Here is a 21,015-nt window from a genome sequence, read left to right as displayed (position 1 = left end):
TGTTACCGTGGGCACCACAGTAGAATAGCTATTACAGCTCGGGGCGTCCTGGAGTTCAGAGTTCAATTCTGGCGCCATCTATATGGAGTTAGAATGTTCTCCCTGGGAACCACATGGATTTCCTCCGACTGCTCCAGTTTCCTCTCATGGCGCAAAGACGTACAGGTTAATAGGTTAACTGGTCATTGTAAATTGTCCTGTGATGAGGCTAGGGTTAACCAGGTGAGTTGCTGTGTGGTGTGACTTGTTAGGCCTGTTCCGCGCTATATCACTAATCGAAAAATGAAATAGCTATCCCTCGGCTTGGAATCAGTGGTGGTTAAACCATACTGAGGCAATGGGATAGGATCAAAATAGATGCATGTGGTTAATGACAGAACTGAGAGAATATACCATCAGGAAAGGTTGATCAGACATAATATGTCTACAGTTACTTGTGAAAGATGTAATCAACACAAAGGAGGTTATGGAGGGTTATAGTCCAGGTGCATATTGATGGGACTAGACTGAATAATAGTTCAACACAGACTAGATGGGCCAAGGGGGGCTGTTGCTGTGCTGATCCATAATGCTATGACAACATTGGTTCTATTTCTGGAATTTGTACTTCATATCAAATAGATTTTTTGCGAGTTGTTTTCATGTAAGTAACAAACATTGCCGATGTTCTTAGCAGAATTATAAAATGAAGACAGAATTAGTATAATTAAGTGTTTCAGTAAAAACCTTTGTAACCATGTTGTTAAACGTGATCACTGAGAAGTGTCCCATACACATGGCTGAAACTTAGCTGTCTGGAGTCAGGGTCAGGTAATGAGAAGTCAAAGTTCAAAGTAAGATTTATTATCAGAGTACCTACATGTCACTACATACAACCTGAGATTCTGAGATTATACAGCAGGCAACTACTGTACAAATCAGAAATTGGAAGGTAGACGTTAATGACAGATACGGACATACAGTAGGTAAAAGATAGGATTTCATTGGAACCATAGTTTCAGAAAATTAAGACCAATTCACAGATGGGATACTTGGAGTGGTGTTGTGTTTGGTTGGAAGAAGGAAGACCTAGTTAGTAAGAGTCTGGAAAAGGTATGGGAGCAATAAGACTTAGAGTCACACAAACCACTTCAATCGCAGAAGGCCAATAAGAATAATTTCTAGGGATAAAGCAAAAGAACTGTTAAGCACATCCAGACTACAATGTATGAAATATTATTAAAGCATTGTAATTGGGGCAAAAGATGCACATGGTTAATGACAGAACAAGAGACTGAGGTTGAGAGAGATATAAGTCAACCATAATGGAATGCTGGAGCAGACTTGATGGGCCGAGTGGCCTAACTCTTCTCCTAGGTGTTATGGTATTGTGTCATCAGGGAAGATTGATCAGTTTGGTGGGGGTCTTTTCTTCATAAGAGAGCTGACCTGATAAGATCTTTCTGATTATGAAAGACCTTAATGGAATAGAGGGAAGGACATTTCCATTTTTTAGATATCCGAGACCATCAGTAGTAGCGTCATCAGGTAAAGCTTTTTAACCCAAAGGTGTTATGACTGCACGTATTGTCAGTACAGTAATTGAGGCAAATAACATGGAAGCATCTTAAAGCACACAAGGGAAGATGAAGATGTACATGCAGTGAGATGTAGGGTAAGAGGAGTCTTGTGGGGAGCATAAAAACCATGTGAGCCACATGGCCTGTTGTTGATGAGAGCCTGGTGCACTACATGCTCTCATAGAGTCATGGAGAACTACAGGACAGAAGCAGGTTCTTTCAGCCATCTGGTACATACTGAACTATTATTCTGCTGAGTCCTATCTGTGGTGAACTACATATACCTGTCTGGACACACCCCCTGCTGACTGCTCCTGTGGCTCCTCCCACAGACCCCGGTATAAAGGCGATTGAGGCCTGAGCCCGGCCTCTCAGTCTCCAGGATGTAGTATTGTGGTCAATTACTGCTTGTTCCTTCTTCCAGTCAATAAAAGCCGATATCTCGCCTTTACGTCTCAGAGTGAGTTATTGATGGTGCATCACCATCTACCTGCACCTGGACCAGAGCCCTCCATACCCTTCCCATCTATGTACAGTACTTATCCAAACTTCTCTTAAATGTTGAAATCGGACCCGCATCAACACTCTCACCACCCTCTTCTGAAGAAGATCCCCCTCATGTTCAGCTTAAACATTTTATCTTTCACCCTTAATCCATGATCTCTAGTTCTAGTCTCACCCAACCTCAGTGGAAAAAGCCGGCTTGCATTGCCCTGCCTAGAGCCCTCATAATTTTATGTACCTCTATCAAATCTACCCTCATTCTCCTACTCTCCAGAGAATTAAGTCCCAACCTGTTCAACCTTTCCCTATCACTCAGGTCCTCAAGTCCGTAAGAGTGTTATATATCTGCATGGTAGAGTAATTGAGGCAAGTAACCTCAATTTTAAGACACTGTGGAGGAAAATATTGTGAGTTAAAGATTTTAATAGACAAAGAGTTAATGTTGGCTTTTTGAGTATGGAAAACATTTTGCAGCTTAATTTGCTATAGATATGGCCTTGGCTTTCAGCAGAGATGACTCTTAGAATTGCAGTTGCTTATTTTGAAAGAATTAGACTCAAGGATATGAGGCAACCTGTTTGTTAATACAACATTGTACATAGGACTGGATTTTTAAAATTTTCTGTTGCTATGGGTATAGTTTCTCACAAGAGAACTGCATGTAAACATAACTTAACTTTTCTAATTCATAATGTTAATCGAACAGCCTTTGCTTTTGTTATCAATTTGTACATGCATAAAAGGAGCTGTGCTCTCTGTATTACGGGGGTTTCAAACCCCACTCTCAGAGGTTCCACTCCCCATGATATCGTGAATAAAGCTCTTTTTACTTCAAAGTCCATGTCTAAACTACTTGCAATCAACTTGAATCAAATTTCTTTAGCAAGTTATTTTCCCTAACCGACACACAAGGGAAGATGAAGATGTAGATAGAGTGAGACAAAGTACGGTGAGTGAAGTTTGGCGGAGAGCATAAATGGGCCAAAGTCCACAAGACCCACTGCTGATGAATGTCGGTGCACTCATGTAAAATTAGTCAGCTCCATCATGGGCACTACTCTCCATAGTATTCAAGACATCTTCAAAGAGCTACGCCTCAAAAAGGCAGTTTCCTTCATTAAGGACCCTCATCACCCAGGACATGACCTCTTATATATAATTTACTGTATTACTGTAATTTATAATACATTTACTGTAATTCAGTTTTTTTTTCTTTATTGTTATATATTGCATTGTGCCGCTGCTGCTGCAAAGTTAACAAATACTGGTGACAGTAAACCTAATTCTGATTTTCTTGTGCCTCTTTAGGTTTATGGAGCTTCCAATGTGGAACTGGTCACCAGGACAAGGACAGAGCACCTGTCAGACCAGAACAAAAGTAAAAGCAAAGGTAAGTGAAACAGTACTTTCCCTTCTTCAGTGACAAGTATATGAAAGCAGGTAGCACAGTACCAGCGTAATAATACCCCCAATGGAAAAAGCAGAAATGAAGAGAGGTTGAAGCACTGGATTCAATAGAATTAGAATGCAGTCAGGAGCAGAGGTATTCTCTGAAAGTCAGTCAGAGAAAGTAATCTTTTTTTTTTGCATTATGTTATAGAGCAACTTCTGCATTTAGGCACTGTTGGTGCAGGGGGAGGGGAACTTGCAAGGCTTTGCACACTCACATTCTACCCTTATTCGACTCTCATTCCTATCCACACGATGATATGCAAGCCAAGCTGAGAGTTCCTGCGGCCCTTAGCCTCCCAGTGTACACATTTCACTAAATCCATTGTAATTAGGTGTTCAAAAGGGTATTTTAAAGCTGCAATTCTATTTCAAGATCTGAAAAAATTATAAGATTATAGGTCATTAGACTAAAATTCAAGCATATTCTTAAAGGACGCAAACACGAGGAAATCTTCAGATACTGGAAATTCAAGCAACGCACACAAAATGCTGGTGGAATGCAGCAGGCCAGGCAGCATGTATAGGAAGAAGCACTGTCAACGTTTCGGGCGGAGACCCTTCGAAGGGTCTCGGCCTGAAACGTGCACTGTACTTCTTCCTGTAGATACTGCCTGGCCTGCTGCGTTCCACCAGCATTTTGTGTATGTTACATTCTTAAAAGGACACTACTTGGATAATGTATTGGATAAATACATGGATAGAAAACTGGTTGGCAGATAGAAAGCAAAGGGTAGCGGTGAATGGGTGTTTCTCGGAATGGCAGGTGGTGACTAGTGCGGTGCCACAGGGCTTGGTATTGGGACCATAGCTGTTTACAATTTACATCAACGATTTAGATGAAGGCATTGAGAATAATATCAGCAAGTTTGCTGATGATACTAAGCTGAGTGGTAGTGTGACTTGATGAGGATGTTAGGAGAATTCAGGATAGGATAGGCTGGGTGAGTGGGCAGATACTTGGCAGATGATGTTTAATGTGAATAAGTGTGAGGTTATCCCCTTTGGGAGCAAGAACAGGAAGGCAGATTATTATCTGAACGGTGTAGAGTTAGGTAAGGGAGAAATACAAAGCGATCTAGGAGTCCTTGTTCATCAGTCACTGAAGGTGAATGAGCAAGTGCAGCAGGCAGTGAAGAAGGCTAATGGAATGTTGGCCTTTTTTACAAAGGGAATTGAGTACAAGAGCAAGGAAATCCTTTTGCATTTGTACAGGGTCCTGGTGAGACCACACCTGGAGTATTGTGTACAGTTTTGGTCTCCAGGGTTAAGGAAGGACATTCTGGCTGTAGAGGAAGTGCAGCGTAGATTCACGAGGTTAATTCCTGGGATGTCTGGACTGTCTTACGCAGAGAGGTTAGAGAGACTGGGCTTGTGCACGCTGGAATTAAGGAGATTGAGAGGGGATCTGATTGCAACATATAAGATTATTAAGGGATTGGACAAGATAGAGGCAGGAAATATATTTCAGATGCTGGGAGAGTCCAGCACCAGAGGGCATAGTTTAAGAATAAGGGGTAGGTCATTTAGGACAGAGTTAAGGAAAAACTTCTTCTCCTAGAGAGTTGTGGGGGTCTGGAATGCACTGCCTCAGAAGGCAGTGGAGGCCAATTCTCTGGATGCTTTCAAGAAGGAGCTAGATAGGTATCTTATGGATAGGGAAATCAAGGGATATGGGGACAAGGCAGGAACTGGGTATTGATAGTAGATGATCAGCCATGATCTCAGAATGGCAGTGTAGGCTCGAAGGGCCAAATGGTCTACTTCTGCACCTATTGTCTATTGTCTAAAGGAACTAATTAATGTACCATTGAAGAGTGACAATGGGCAGGCAAATATTAAGTGATGATTGCTATTTGGATAAAATCTTGTTCAATCAATTGCTGGCTGGTTGCAAAGGTACTTTGTAGTATTAAGAAGCAAGCCACATTGGGATAATCAATGAGCCATGAATCACATTGGAAGGTATCAACAAAATTCATGACTTAGGATCTCAATGTATATAGTATCACTTGACTAACCCCATAGCAATACCAATGGATTGAACTCCCTGAAGAACAAAGATAATGAGGCAATATTATAGTGATAGAAAGTATTTTCAGATTACCATATTAAGTATATTTTTAAAAATAATTGATTTAATATCACAAATGAGGATTTTCCAGAAAAAATAGTCAGCTAATCAAGAGCTAATAAGCATATAATTTCTGAGCCTATGTGATATTTTTTTTAAACTGTTGAAATAATATCTGACCTTTAAGGCAAGCTTCAGGCAATGATTATGAACAGTGCCTGGCTAGTATTTTCTTTTCCTAAAACTGTGTTTGGGCTTCCTATGATTGGACCCATGAAATGGGTGAAATTAGATGCTCTATTAATGACCCAAGAACTAAATACTTGTAGGGTAGGGGAAGATCTTTTTTTGCTAACTGCCAGGTGTGAGGCAGGTGTGGCAACTCTGAGTTTTCTGAAAGTCAGCACCGTAAGTGTTTCAAACGCTGATGTTGTTAGGGTTTGCTATCTGGGGGCCAGCGAGCTGGTGTTACACCACCAATTTGCATTTCTCAACCCCAGATTGTGTTTTTTTTTTAAATTGTTCCAATCTCTAGGGCATCGGCGACACAAACCTGTTTCAACAGCGTCCAGTCTGTTGGCGCACCAACGAGTTATCCCATCGAGCAGCCAGAAGATCAGAAGTAAAGTGTTTTTATATTTGTTTAAATTTTCAACTGTTCTTTACAGTGACCTCTAAGCTTATTACAGTGGAACCTCCATAACTCCCTTCAGCCAATCTTGCAAATGATTTGATATAAGATTCACAGAGCAAAGCTTCATTTGAAAAATCACCAGGTTGCTAAGCCCTTTAATTGTATTTAACCTACCTTTGTTACCGAATTAATCTAGATATTATTGATAACAATATCGTGCTTGCTTTCATTGTCGTGCCTAGGTGGTTGTGGTAGATCAGATTTGGAGTCCTTCAATTATCTGCCAGTTTCCAAGCTTCCTCCTATTGGAGTTTCCACTGTATATTCATACAATTTTAGGATCTCTTTCAACACAATGAAAAGTTGATGTGCCAGGGAACCTGGAATTCCCTGGAGCTGTTGGCACTCTGAGATTTCTATTCATTAAGAGGCTTTTTCTTTATTTAGAAAGAGGTACAAAATTCAACTCTGAATGAACATGGTAGGAAAACAAAGTGCAAAAGAAAATATTGCTAGAGTATACTTTTAAGATACCTTTTTACTTCTAAAGAAAACTACAAATCAATACCTTTGGTATGCCCAGATTACTGAGCACCTTTCAGTGAGAATGCTTTAAGCATGTTGCTTTCTGCAGACCATTTATATTTCATGTGCTGCAGCTTCTTCCCCTCTGCCATCCGATTTCTGAATGGACATTGAACCCTACTTCCCTATTTCCTATTTTTTGCACTACTGATTTAACGATTTAATGTATATATATATATATTCCTACTGTAGTTCACAGTTTCTTTTTCTCTCTATTATTATGTATTGCATTATACAGTTGCCACAGTTAATATATTTCACGACATATGTTGGTGATATCAAACCTGATTCTGATTCATATGGTGTACATGCAGGATTGGTTACCAGGTTAAGGAAGATCTTTCCAGGGACTGAACTACTGGCCTATATTTGGCCCCAGGAAAGATCTTACTTAATCTGATAAAGCAGATTAAGTTCTTGTACTGATCAGACATTAGTATAGCAAATTAACTGTAAGTGCATCTTGGGGCAAGCTGTTTCTTCCATCAAATATTAATTATCTTTAATGGTGTAGTTCATGGGTCCTCAACCTTTTTTATGCTGTGGACCCCTACCATTAACTGAGTGGACCATGGACCACAGGTTGGGAATGTCTGCTGTAGTTGATACTGAGGGTACCCAAAATATTGTAAGCTCATATGGAATTGAAAGATTTCAAAGTCAAATTGTCTGTGATACAGCAAACACACAACTCCCACCGACAATATTTTGCCATTACAACTAAAATTCTAATTGAGCATTATGGAGAACTTTATGTGCTGCTTTTTCTGAACCTTCCACTGCGTTATCCAGCGAGGATTGGCAAGAATCTTCGGCAAACTGTGTATGCAGCTGTTTCAACACCATTCCTCAGTATTCTTTCAAACTCCTGCTCAAAAACTCCCTGTGGAAATCCCAGGCGTACACTGCTTGGTAAATTTTAACATTTTTGTCATTGGGGTGGAAGGTTTGCTGCGTCTGATGTTCCTCCGGCTCAAACTGCAGAGTTAAGTGAAGCGGTGATCAGATGCCTCCTGAGCAATGCTGGGGAATTCAGAGGAGCAGATGCTTTGGAAAGCCTGACTGCTTCCCAGAGTGCATTTGCAATATGACTGTAGCCTTTATTAGAAACTAATAATACAGTAAGACCAATGACGCCTGAATCCAAGTTGTAAGAAACCTACTGAGACAGCCTGAGGCCGTCTCTTTTTGTTTCAGAGCTTTCATAGACATCATAGACTCCATAATATTACTAGTGAAAGGCAGCAGAAAAATTAGTCTTTAACTACCTGATGGACAATAGGACAAAGATGAAATAAAATTGTTCTCTCAGTGTGAGCATCACCATTGATATTTCACTCAGTAGTCACTTTATTAGGTACAAGAGCGGAACACAAGCGGTCTTCAGTTGCTGTGACCCATCCGCTTCAAGATTCAACATTTTATGCATTCTGCACACCACTGTTATAACGTATGGTTATTTAAGTTACTGCCGTCTGCCTGTCAGCTTGAACCAGCCTAGCCATTCGCCTCTGACCTCTCTCATTAACAAATCATTTTCACCCATAGACCTGGACCCGCCTCACTGGGTGTTTATTTTTTTTGTTTTGTTTTATGCACCATTCTCTGTAAACCTTAGAGTCTGTTGTGCGTGAAAAATCCCAGGAGCTCAGTAGTTTCTCAGATACTCAAGCCACCCCATTTGGCACCAACAATCATTCCATGGTCAAAGTCACTTAGATCACATTTTTCCCCCCATTCTGACATATGGTCTGGACAACAACTGAACCTCTTGGCCATGTCTGCATGCTTTAATGCATTGAGTTGCTGCCACATGATTGGCTGATTTGATATTTGCATTACCGAGCAGGTATACAGATACTCCTAATAAAGTGCCCAGTGAGTATACATTGACAAATGAAATTCAATATAAAATGGACCAACAAAGATAAGAGTTTGCACTTTGATCAGGGGCAGAGTAGAATAATAATCAACCTCAATAAGGAAAAATGGCACAGTGGTGCAGTTGGGTAGTTTTGTGATTCGGTTTGCAGAGTTTCTACTTTCACAGCTCATTTGACCAGGGTCGTACCCTGACCTCCCCTGCTTCTGTGTGTGGAGTTCTCCATGGGACCACAGAACTTTCTTCTGGGTGTTCCAGTTTTCTCCAGCCACGCAAAGAGGTGAATTGGCCACTGCAAGTTGCCCTAGTGAGTGGTAGAATCTCAGGGAGTTGATGGGAATGTGGCGAGGATAAAACATAAGTTTAGTGTCGGAATACACAAAAAGTGCTTGATGGTCAGTGAGGACTTGGTGGGCCAAAGCATTTGTCTACCACCTGATACTATGACTCAAGACATAAAAAGCTGCAGGTGCTGAAACCTGGAATAAAAAATAGAAAGTTGTGAGAACTCCATGGGCCAAGCAGCATCTGTGGAGGAGTGTGCCAATGTTTCAGGCCAGTTCTGATCCACAGTCTCAACCTGAAATGCCTCTACAAATGCTGTTTGACTTTGCATTCCTCCAGCACTGTCTTTCATTCTAAGATAGCATTAGTTTGCTTCCTGTTCTGGAATTTTATGTGTACTTTGTGTCAGGATAAGGTTTTAATTTACTTGGTACATGAGATCCAAATGCCATTGGCAATCCCATCTCCAGTTATCCATGAGGAGGCAATTAAAAAGCCAGTTATATTAATGGGTCTGGTCTCATACACATCCTGACTGAATACAAATTCTACGACATATGCCAGTGATGTTAAACCTGATTCTGATTCTGAATAAGGACAGCAGATTCTTTCTTTTTACCCTGAGGGAAGCTAGTGAACAGTATGGGGTTGCATAACAATGCAGTAGTTTCAATTAATGAAATGCTTTAAAATTCCAGATTTATTTAGTTCCTTGAATTTAAGTTCCCAGGTACCATGGTGGGATTTAAATTTATGTCCTTGGAACCAGAATTGTAGTCAAATCCATTAACTTAACCACTATGCTATCACATTAATGTATGTGCTGAGTTACAGAATGAGCTGGATTGACTGCAATGGTTGTGGCTTACTCTTAAGAGTCTATGGCATGAGTTTCCATGGTGAACCGGCACAGAATCCTTGGGAGGAAAAAGTGAGGGAAGGAATTGGAAGTATGGAGTGAGGGGAGGTGGGGTCAGAATCTCACCCTCTGATGAGATTCTGATGCTTTAAGACAATGACATAGTGCTTAAGGAACACACACAAAATACTGGAGGAACTGAGCAGGCCAGGCAGCATCTATGGAAATGAATAAACAGTCAAAGTTTTGGGCTGAGACCCTAAGTACTGTTGATGAGAAGTATTTACAGATGGGACGGAGTGGCAGTTTCCTAAAGAGGGCACAATCTCCCTATGTAATAAAAAAATTACATAGAAGTAAATACTGCATCACTGGATTTCCACTCTACGTTGTCACATCTCTACTTGTCTTAAGTCTTATGTCTGCATGTATTTCCTGTCATACCTTATTTCCAATTGCTGTTTTACTTATCCCTATTTTGCGTCAACACTTATGAAAAATGCTTGTGTGATTATAGCTGCGAACCCAGCATGGTGCACAGTGGCTGTGATTTTTATGTTCCTCAGGCCCTCCTGCGAAGCAACGCCTCTCCTCCAGCCATTTCTGTTTCACTGCTGCTCGAGTTGCAACTCTGTTCAGTATAGATAATTCAGACTAAATGCCATTTCTGTGTAAAGCTGAAGAGGGAATGCATGATTTTAAAGCGAGGGCAGTTTTACACCGGTTCCTTCACCTGGTCTAGATTTAGATCCAGAGGTACAGCATGGTTACAGGCCCTTCCGGCCCAACGAGCTCTCGCCACCCAATTACATCCACGTGACCCATTAAACTACTCACCCCTACACCTTTAGACTGTGTGAGGTGTTACATTATGTAATTTCCAGAAATTAATCAAAAGAAAAACACAGGAGCCTGGACGCATTTTGTGTACTTCGTTTTCCTTTAGCAAGGCGATCAAATATGACATGGTGGTGTAATGATGTGTGCCATTCACGTACTTCTTATCCCAGAGTGAACAAGTAAACAAAGAATGCTCAATTAAACAATATATTTACAATAATACTCAAATATTATTGAAATATTAAATACACACTCCTCCCTGCTCAGCTATAAACTCCAACTCAATATAGAATGCATCTCAACTCAAATATGTAATGTATTGCTCTCTAGTCATTATATATATATATATAAATAAATAGTATACTAAATAATACAACTACTATGTAAACATCCATAACATAGTGTATTTTATATTCCCCATTCAGGTCTAAAAATTTAATCACTATAGATGATTAAATGGGGATAATATCTTTCCTGTCAAGGGGTGGGGTCATGGTTTGTCAGGAGAGACTTGTGGCTGTGAAACAATCTCATGTTCTGGGGCCTCTACTGTGTTGGTTGTAAGAGATGACTAGGACTGCAGAAAGTGGTTCCGACAGCTCAGTACACCATTCTTCTCTAACAATTGACTGTGCCAGGGCAATGCAGGCTTTTGGAATATGGGAGAAAACCCCTATGGTCACGGGGAGAATGTACTAGCTCCTTACAGACTGCGGTCTTGAACCTTGAACCCAGGTCATGACCTTGAACTCAGGTCATTAGTGCTGTAATAGCATTGCACTAACCAGTTTGCCCCTTTGTGTTGACTACTTACTACTTGTCCTCTGGCTCAATGTCAGCTGCTCTTGACACCCTATGTGAGATGCCACAAATTTCAGTTAAAAGTCACAATCCAAATTACCATTCTCTATTTTCAATTTCAATCCTCATCATATGGCTGTGCATAATATTGCCTTGAGGTCCAGTTAATCACTGGCAAGATGTGCGGCACAGTGGTGCTTACCTTGCAGACTATCGAACATTTGAAGGACTGTGCTCTTCAACATAACGTGACTGTTGCCGTGGCTTTGACTCCAGCTTTGAGTGGTTTCCCTTGCTGTTGTATCTAACCAGATGTGACTGAATATCTGGCAGATGGTGACTTTTCAGTGAAACCCACTCAAGCTAAACAAGCTTTCAGCTATAAACTGACAGCAAGGAGACATTTTAAAAGATGACAACTGCTTCTAAAAGATTAGCAACGAAGTGAAAATGAAGCAATTCGACAGCTGATAATTCCATAGAGTAAATAGCATTAATCAGCATAAATTTGTATTGGATGATTAATCAATTAGACTGAGGTTGAAGCTTATTAGAGAGGAGGCATGTTAATCAGTGTTACCTTCTTACACAGCCAAGGTCATTGAACTTGGAGAATATGAATAGTAGAGGTTGGTAAGAAACCATTCACCAGATCATTCGCCAAACTGATTGAGGATAATAATAAAATGTGCCAATGGTGTCAATACTAGGTTGACCATGCTACTTGAATTAACAGGCCATCCTAAGCTGAAGACTTAAATCTATAAATCAGAATATTCCACACACATTTCTTGGCCACTGCACCATTCGTAAAATGCTTGAAACAATACCTCACCGATCACTTACATACTTATTTCTTTAGGTAGAAAATCTTGTCAGAAGAATTGCATCTGAGGAGTTAAGCACAAGTGGTTCTAACTCAGCAGACTTGCATGCTGAATACAGAGAATAGTCATTATAAGCTGCCATAGATTTAACCTAATACTGAAGCGCATTGCTTGTATTTTGCAGGTAGTAAAACTCCCCTCCAGTCATTTCTGGGCATTGCAGAACAACACGTTGGACCACACAATGGGGTGCGTATTACAAATATTATTCTTCTACCTGAGCTAGAATACATATTATTTTTTATTCATTTATAAATCGCATAGAACTAATCTACATGGAATGTGTCCAGACACCCACTGGCAGTTCTGCTGCACCATTTCCCCACATCCCCCAGATTCTATCAATGACCGACAAACTGGAGGTTATTAACTCACTTAATGCACTTCTTCGGCATATAGGAGAAAACCAGAGATCCCAGAGGAAATTCACATGTTCCTGGGGATCGCATACGCATACACAGATAGGACCAAAGTTCAGGATCAATCTTGGCTCGTTGGAACTTGTGCTCTACTAGCTATGACACTTATTTGTTTTAACACAGAACAAGACCAATTGGACAATAGATCCAACCGATCTCCTAAGTAATCCCATAGGCTACATTTTCCTTCCTTATTTTCTTGTAGCCCTTGACTTACTTTCTCTAACTTGCTTATAGATACCACTTCTGATTCTTTCGCAAATGATTTCTACAAAGGCGTCATTTACAGCACTTAATCATTGCTGGGTGGGAGAAAACTAGAGTACACAGCAGAGCCATATGTGTTCACAGGGAGAACATGCAAACTCTATATGGGCAGTAGTATTAAATTCACTACTACCATGTTCCCTGTTAGATTGAAATACAAGAGATTCTGCAGATGCTGGAAGTGCAGGGTAACAGACACAGAATGCCGGAGGAACTCAACGGGTCAGGCAGCATCTGTAGAGAGAGGTCCAGACCTAATGAAAGATCTCAGCCAGAAATGTCGACTCTTTATTCTTTACAAATGCTGCCTGGCTTGCTGAGTTCCTCCAGCATTTTGCATTGAGTTAAAATCTGCTTTGTGTCATGGAATAGTAAAGATGACCTTTATTTTAACACCTGTGCTTCAAGGGTATTTGTGTATAAGCCCTAACTCGTAACAGAGGAAATATACTGCAACGTTTTTGCAATGAAAAACTCAAATTTAAGGCAAAGATGTACGTTTCAAGACACACTGAGTTTTATAAAGGTTACTATCATGGAACGTAGATCAAGTGATGCAATACTGACCCTGGATTTGAATTTTGTTACACACAGTAATTGGGTACCAATTGTGACCTACAAATAGGAAAATGTGCCAAATAAATGGATGAAATTTTACACGTGTTCTCCTGTCCATATATTTCATGGGAATCCTAAATAAGCAGGCCTTTATGCTATTTCGCCAACATTCCTGCTGATCTCTCACCAAATAAATGGTGAGAGTTTGGTAGACTATGTGAAAATTCTTCCCCCAGTCTTAATTATCAAAGTTTTATTAACCAGTGTAAATTTGTGTGAATGGCTGAATACCTGGCTGAAATACAGAAAGCCAGGTAGAGTTGGGCACCTTGGTCTAAAAATAATCTTCCTGCATCTTGACTTGTATTAAACAATATCAAGAAATATATGTTTATGGGAATGAAATGAAGTCAAATTCTTTTTCTATGATTATGGGTTTCAAGGGTCCTCACTGAATTTTGGAATCATGATGAGATTCCACTTATTGATGCTATGGTTCACTGATATACAGGACATGCCTCTTCTCAGTGTTACCATCAAGTAGGAGGTACAGAAGCTTGAAGGCACTCACTCTGCAATTCAGGAACAGCTTCTTCCCCCTACCATCTGATCTCTGAATGGACATTGAACCCATGAACACTGCCTCACTATTTTTTGTTTTTGCCTACTTATTTAATTCAACTATTTGATATACATATTTTTTTTCCTTAATATAGTATCATATATTGCATTGTACTGCTGCCACTAGGTTAGCAAATTTCACGGCATATGCCAGTAATGTTGACCCCAATTCTGATTCTGTTCTGATTGTGTGACCTTGAACTCTAGGATCTTCATGGGCATCTTCACTGCAACTCCACGTTTCACTGCAAACTTCCAGCATACGCATTAGTTTGATTTACACATTAGTTTAACTTTGCAATTAAACATCAGCAGGTCTCCTCTTGGAAATTTTAATTAATAACTGCTCAATCCAACACTTCTCTAAGAGACGTTAGAACTGCTGCAATTTAGTTTACCATTTTGTGATCCAGGCCTTCATCACTCAGACATTCAGCAATACCAATCCAACATCCATTACTCCAGAGGAGTACTTCAACCTCAACTTCGAACTGGGAAATCGTGATATTGGACGTCCCATGGAGCTCACCACAAAAACACAGAAGTAAGTTGAAAATCTCTTTCGAGTATGTCCACGTCATAAAATTCAATAAGGCTATCAAAGCTAACTTGTGTTTAGAGTACACCTTTAACACAAGTAAACAGCAGCCCTGATACAGTTACTTCCCAGAGATGTTTGATAAAGTATTGCAAAGTCTCATGACAGAAGTTTCAGCCTGTGGGATTGGGGCAAGTACCTGAATGTTGGTTTAAAAAATGAGAAACAAAATTCAGAGGAAAATAATGGTAATTAAAATAAATGAGGGAACAGTCTGGAACCCACAGGGCCAGTGCTGGGACATCTGTTATTAATAATTTATATGAATGATTTGAATTTTAGAGCATGTTACTCAATTTTGATTTCCATTAATGTTCGCAGATCGGTAGATAAAAGTAATATTGAGGAAGAATATACCCTAATATATGAAGCATTAGAAAATTTTCAACCACTCAATTATGGGAAACAGTGCACTTTGGTAGAAAAAACAATGGAAAGTGTCTTGCACAATTGAAAACGGAGAGGGTAATTAAATTCAGGACTCTAGGGATGTGAGTGAAGTGCTTTCACACGTTAATAGATCAATTACAGTTTTACCTCTAAAAGTAAGCTTTAAAAATAAAATTTGTAATTTTGCAATTATGGCATTTGCATGTTGCAATTCACGGCACAAGGGATAACATTCCATTAACTAAATAGATTTATATTGTACCAGGATGGTTTCAATATTTCTTATTTGTCCACTTAATGAGCGATAAATCCAGGAGGGCCTTAATTTTGTGGCCTTTCTACATAAGCCAGTTTATGGTGACTGTACAAAACAAGCTTCATCCGCTTCTCAGCACAGAGTCCTACACTGTGGTATGTGCCAGTTTGCTACATTTAATCGTGGACCAGTTCCTTACTCTGGATTCTTGGGCTGTTACAATGGATTTGTTTTCTTTCTTTCTGTTTCAATATTTTTATTGATTTCTTACATAAAAGAATACAGAGTACAGTAGGATATATAACATATATCAATTACAATATATTGAAATCACAAACATAGTCTCATTACCACATATCCATATAAATTAAGTTTAAACATAATACTGAAAAGAGGTAATTTTATTATACAAAAATTCTAAACCCACTACCAGAAAAAAACAGCTGTTTGGTTAAAAAAAAGGAAAAAATTTTTAAGATATAGTAAAACATATTATTGGCCAATATCTGTGCTTAATAGCAAATTAAAGACTTTGAAATTAATTCAAAAAAGGTCCCCACAATGTCAAAAAGTATTGTCTAGTTTGAGAAATTGAACAGCGAATCTTCTCTAAATTTAAACATGACGTAACATCATTTAACCAATGAGTATGAGTAGGTGGAGTGGAATCCTTCCACTTAAGCAACAATGCCCTCCTGGCTATAAGAAAAATAAAAGTCAAAGTGTGCAAATCAATACCAAATAAGGCAGTCAAAGGATTAGGTTTAAAATTTATTTTAAAAAGCACCGAAAAAGTTTGGAATACTTCCGTCCAATATTTTTCAAGACTCGGACAAGACCAAAACATAAGAATTAGCAAAGCTTCTCTATTGTTACGTTCATCACAATAGGGAGATATATCAGAATAAAATCAAGACAGCTTATTTTAGTCATGTGGGCCCTATGAACCACTTTAAATTGTAGAAGGGAAAGACGGGCACATAATGATGCGGTATTAACCAATTAAAAAATTTCATTCCAAGTATCCTTAGAAATTGGAATCTGTAAATCTTGTTCCCAGAGATTTTTAATTTTGTCTGAAGGCATATTTCTCATTCCCAAGGATTTGCTTTCAAGAGTATTATTGGACTTATAGAGGACATTGATTGAGCTATGGTCTGCATACTGTTTTGACTACTGTAAACTGCACAGGAGCGTTATGGAGAAATTACAAAACAAAAAATTGCAAGATAGGTGCTGAAGATTATGGCTAATAAGAATTACTGAACAAGGTGTGGATTTTATATGGAAGATAGAAGACCTAAATAAGGGGTTTGTAAAATGAAAGGAGTATGTGGAGGCAGCAGAGCCAGGTGTAGATGCAGTAAAACACTTAATAATTTAGCATTACCGCTTGGCGAAATTTATCTGCCTCAGTGCTGAATTGTGGCCTGCAACTAATGGGCTCCTGGATCAGCTGCAGTGATGACCGGCTGTGGACTCACTCTCGTGAACTTCAGTTCTGAATGTTATTTGCTTACTTACTTTTATTGTTTGCACAATTTGTTTTCTTTTCTGCCTTTGCATGTTTAATTGTCTTCCTTTTTTAATGGGTTTTATTGTGTTTCTTTGTTTTGTGCCTGCCAATAAGGAGACAAATCTCAGGGTTGTATATAGTCTATATAACGTGATAATGAATGCACTTTGATCTAATTATTCAGAAATCCTTATTGTACTGCACCTGGCTCAATCTTTAATCTGAAGTGTAAGTGAGCCCAATGTAGAGCATGCAGCAAAATAGTAAAGACAACCTTCCTACAGTCATAATACAGTACTTCATTAAAATATTGTGTAGGATTGACCTACACAAATGTTGGTGATTTCTGGTGGATAGAGGCAAAAACTAATAAAGGAAACCTTGGAGTTTACAGATCTATTATTGGCAAATGCTGTCATGAAGGACTAAGTTTAACTAAAAAAAAACCTCAGTCAGGGATGTCAACAAAATAGAGAGAGTACAGAGGAGATTTACTAGAATGTTATCTGGGTTTCAGCACCTAAAGTACAGAGAAAGGTTGAACAAGTTAGCTCTTTATTCTTTGGAGCATAGAAGGTTGAGGGGGGACTTGATAGAGGTATTTATAATTATGAGGGGGATAGATAGAGTTGACGTGGATAGGCTTTTTCCATTGAGAGTAGGGGAGATTCAAACAAGAGGACATGAGTTGAGAGTTAGGGGGCAAAAGTTTAAGGGTAACATGAGGGGGAATTTCTTTACTCAGAGAGTGGTAGCTGTGTGGAATGAGCTTCCAGTAGAAGTGGTAGAGGCAGGTTCGGTATTGTCATTTAAAGTAAAATTGGATAGGTATATGGACAGGAAAGGAATGGAGGGTTATGGGCTGAGTGCGGGCCAATGGGACTAGGTGAGAGTAAGCGTTCAACACGGACTAGAAGGGCTGAGATGGCCTGTTTCCATGCTGTAATTGTTAAATGGTTATATGGTTATAGGGACACACAGAAACAAAACAGGATATTGTTCAAAGCTCAAAGTACATTTATTATCAAAGCATGTATACAGCCTTGAGATTCTCCTTCATGTAGGCATCCACAACACAAAGAAACACACTGAACCTATTTAAAGAAAAAAAAGAGTACCTTGCGCAGACAACACAAAGTGAATAACTGCCATACTGAACATTAAGCACCAAACCGCAGAATCCCTGAAAGTGAGTCCGCAGCCGCCAAGGTGAGGGTAGCTGGTCCAGGAGCCGATGGCTGCAGCCACAGCCCCGATCCCGTTCAGTGCCGAAATTTAAAAATCAAACCACAGCCAAAGGTAAGTCCGCATCCATGACCTGCCTTAAGGTTATTGAAGCTTGCAGCATGAGACCCACGGCTCCTGCACCTTCCACTGGCAGCAGTGAGAGGGAGATGGCACTGAACACCCGTTTGCTTTCTCCTCTTGTCCTTGCCAATTTTAATCTTGCTTGACACTTCAATTGACACGTAGTAATGGAGCCAGGTTTGCATTCCACCATTAGGAATTGACTCAGCCACCTTGTAGTGGCCGAAGTTGTACTCCACACTGAATCCCCCAGGAGACCGCTGAAGCACCAGATCGTTCAGTCGGACAAAAAAAGACATTCTTAAATGGGAAATTACAGGATGCAATCAATCACAGTTCCAGAGAATATCTAGAACAGGGGTCCCCAACCTGAGGTCCACAGACCCCTTACTTAATGGTAATGGTCCTTGGCATAAAAAAGGTTGGGAACCCCTGATCTAGAAGAAGGAGAGTATCCACTAGTGTTATAAGCAATGTATCATCGGTGCCATCTTGACAATGTGAAAGAATACATAATGAAATTAGTGCATCAGTGGATTATTTGTTTTATCTTATTTGGGAATATATTTGTAACACTTACCCAACAGGCTGGTATATGTCTAGGGGAAAAAGGAGATCCAGCCACTCTCCAACCCACCTCCCGTACACGCAGGTGCTGTGAGAATCAAGTTAATGCCTCGCGCCCGCCAACAGTATCAAACCCACAACAAATACCGTTATGAAATACACTTTAAAGAGTTTACTAAAATGAAAAAAATAGTAGGCAATACAATATATATATATATACAAGGAAAAAAAAAGGCGCCAACTTATCAAAGTTCAGTCTGTTTAGTGCACTCGTTGGAGCTCAATCAACGAACCAATCGACCCATCCGGCCGTCGCACCTGGGACCACCCCGGTGGTCTTACGAGCAGTCCAGCACACGGCCAAAGAACCCGCAAAAACCCCTCCCCCAAGTTCCCAGCATCACAAGACACAATGACATTCCCCATTGATTAACAAATGAATACAATTACCATATCAGCCATTCTAAAGTGAAACAACGGCGAGAGAAACACTTATCCGACAAAGAAACATTCCTACTTGTAACAAACCAAAGAGGCCATTTTGAGTAACATACCCAGGACATTGTACATATTGTTCTGTCAAATACAACAGTCTTACAGTTTAACAGTTTGCTCAAATCTGCAGTACCAACTACTGAAAATCTGCTCTAATTGATTGTCGTTTTCCAATTGATCGGAATATAAGACTTAATAATGTAGGTAACACAAATGTTTATGAAGTACTCTGGTTAAAATAATCTTTGATACATTTTAATGACACGGTGTCTCTATGTGATGCGTTTCAGATTCTGTTCCTAGTGCAGCAACACCAATTGTCCTTGCCTCATTTAAATCTACAGGTGGTGTTTTGCCATGTTTTACTAGATTCTAGAAAGACGTTGTTTGTCAGCCAATTCAGTTGCTGTTTGATCTGGTTCAAGACCTGATGCTGGATCAGAACTTTGTGGGATCAAGTTCCTTTCTGGAGGTTTGGGTATTTAAATCAAGACTAGTGTTCTGAATAAGTAAGTGTAGCATTAATGGAAATCCTTTCAAGTGAGATTTTGACCCAAGGCACTGGTTGACCTCTCAAAGGATCAAAAAAAGGAGATTTGAAGTTACATCTATTATGAAAGTTTGTATGCAGTATACAACTCCGAGATTCATTTTCTCCAGATAGTCATGAAACAAAGAAAACCATGGAGGATGTTTAAAAGAAAAACATCACCCTCCTCCTTCACAAAAAAATAAGTAAAAACTTGCAAATCCCAAATCTCTTGCACAAATCTAACAGATCACTCCACACGGTAAACCCTTCGATGCTTTCCTCATTCTTTCACAGATTTCAATAAAATCCTTCTGCAACACACAGCAAAGAAAATTGCCGGAAGAACTCAGCAAGTCAGGTGGCGTCTAAAGCCGAGATCTTTTTTTAGGACTGAAAGGAAAGAGGGCAGAAACCAGAATTGACACAAGTGTTTAGGCAAATGCTTTAAATATTCAGCAACGCTCAGAAATGCTGGAGGAACCCAACAAGTCAGGCAGTGTCTATGGAAGGGAATAAACAGGTTTTCTTGTTGGGCTGAGACCCTTCATCAGAAACCAGAATAAAAGGTAGCGAGGGGAAAGAGTACAATCGGTGTGGATTGCTGCTAACATGTCCTTCTCACTGATGATCAACACTGGCGCGCCTCAGGGGCGTGTGCTTAGCCCACTGCTCTACTCGCTATATACACATGACTGTGTGGCTAGGCATAGCTCAAATACCATCTATAAATTTTTTTTATTAGTTTTTTTATACAATTTCTACATAGCTACAGATAAAGAAACCCCAGATCAAAATGAAGAACATTGATACAGTGCAAAAATAAACATACAATAATAATATGATACAAAGAAAGATAATAGAAAAAGCACCCAAATTGAAGACATGTAAAATTAGTATCCACCCCAAGCCCCGCAACACAAAAAACTCCAGACCAACCACAACACAATATAGAGAATATAAATCAGGACATTCAAACCCCAAAACTGTAAATACACTTAGCAACAGAAGATATTAATGCCTACTACCAAAAAAAAAGAGCTGAAAGCAAGGGACCGAAAAAAAAACCTTAGTTAAGAGGAAGGTTATGAAAGTACTCAATAAAAGGTCCCCAGACCTTATGGAACTTTAA

At 39.6% G+C, this 21,015-nt stretch overlaps 1 protein-coding gene across 1 annotated transcript in view; it reads left to right on the top strand.

Moving 5' to 3' along the window:
* ankrd13b (ankyrin repeat domain 13B) overlaps window positions 1-21,015 on the top strand; it is a 456,195-nt gene that overhangs the window by 380,836 nt on the left and 54,344 nt on the right. Inside the window, exons 8-11 of the mRNA XM_059971419.1 lie at window positions 3,372-3,453; window positions 12,484-12,548; window positions 14,537-14,539; window positions 14,638-14,768. Of these exons, the coding sequence (XP_059827402.1) occupies window positions 3,372-3,453; window positions 12,484-12,548; window positions 14,537-14,539; window positions 14,638-14,768 (281 nt within the window). The remainder of the gene's footprint in view (window positions 1-3,371; window positions 3,454-12,483; window positions 12,549-14,536; window positions 14,540-14,637; window positions 14,769-21,015) is intronic.

This window comes from Hypanus sabinus, chromosome 6 (genome assembly GCF_030144855.1).
Source record: "Hypanus sabinus isolate sHypSab1 chromosome 6, sHypSab1.hap1, whole genome shotgun sequence".
In the NCBI taxonomy this organism is placed as follows: Eukaryota; Metazoa; Chordata; class Chondrichthyes; order Myliobatiformes; family Dasyatidae; genus Hypanus; species Hypanus sabinus.
This window is presented reverse-complemented; position numbering and strand designations above follow the sequence as displayed.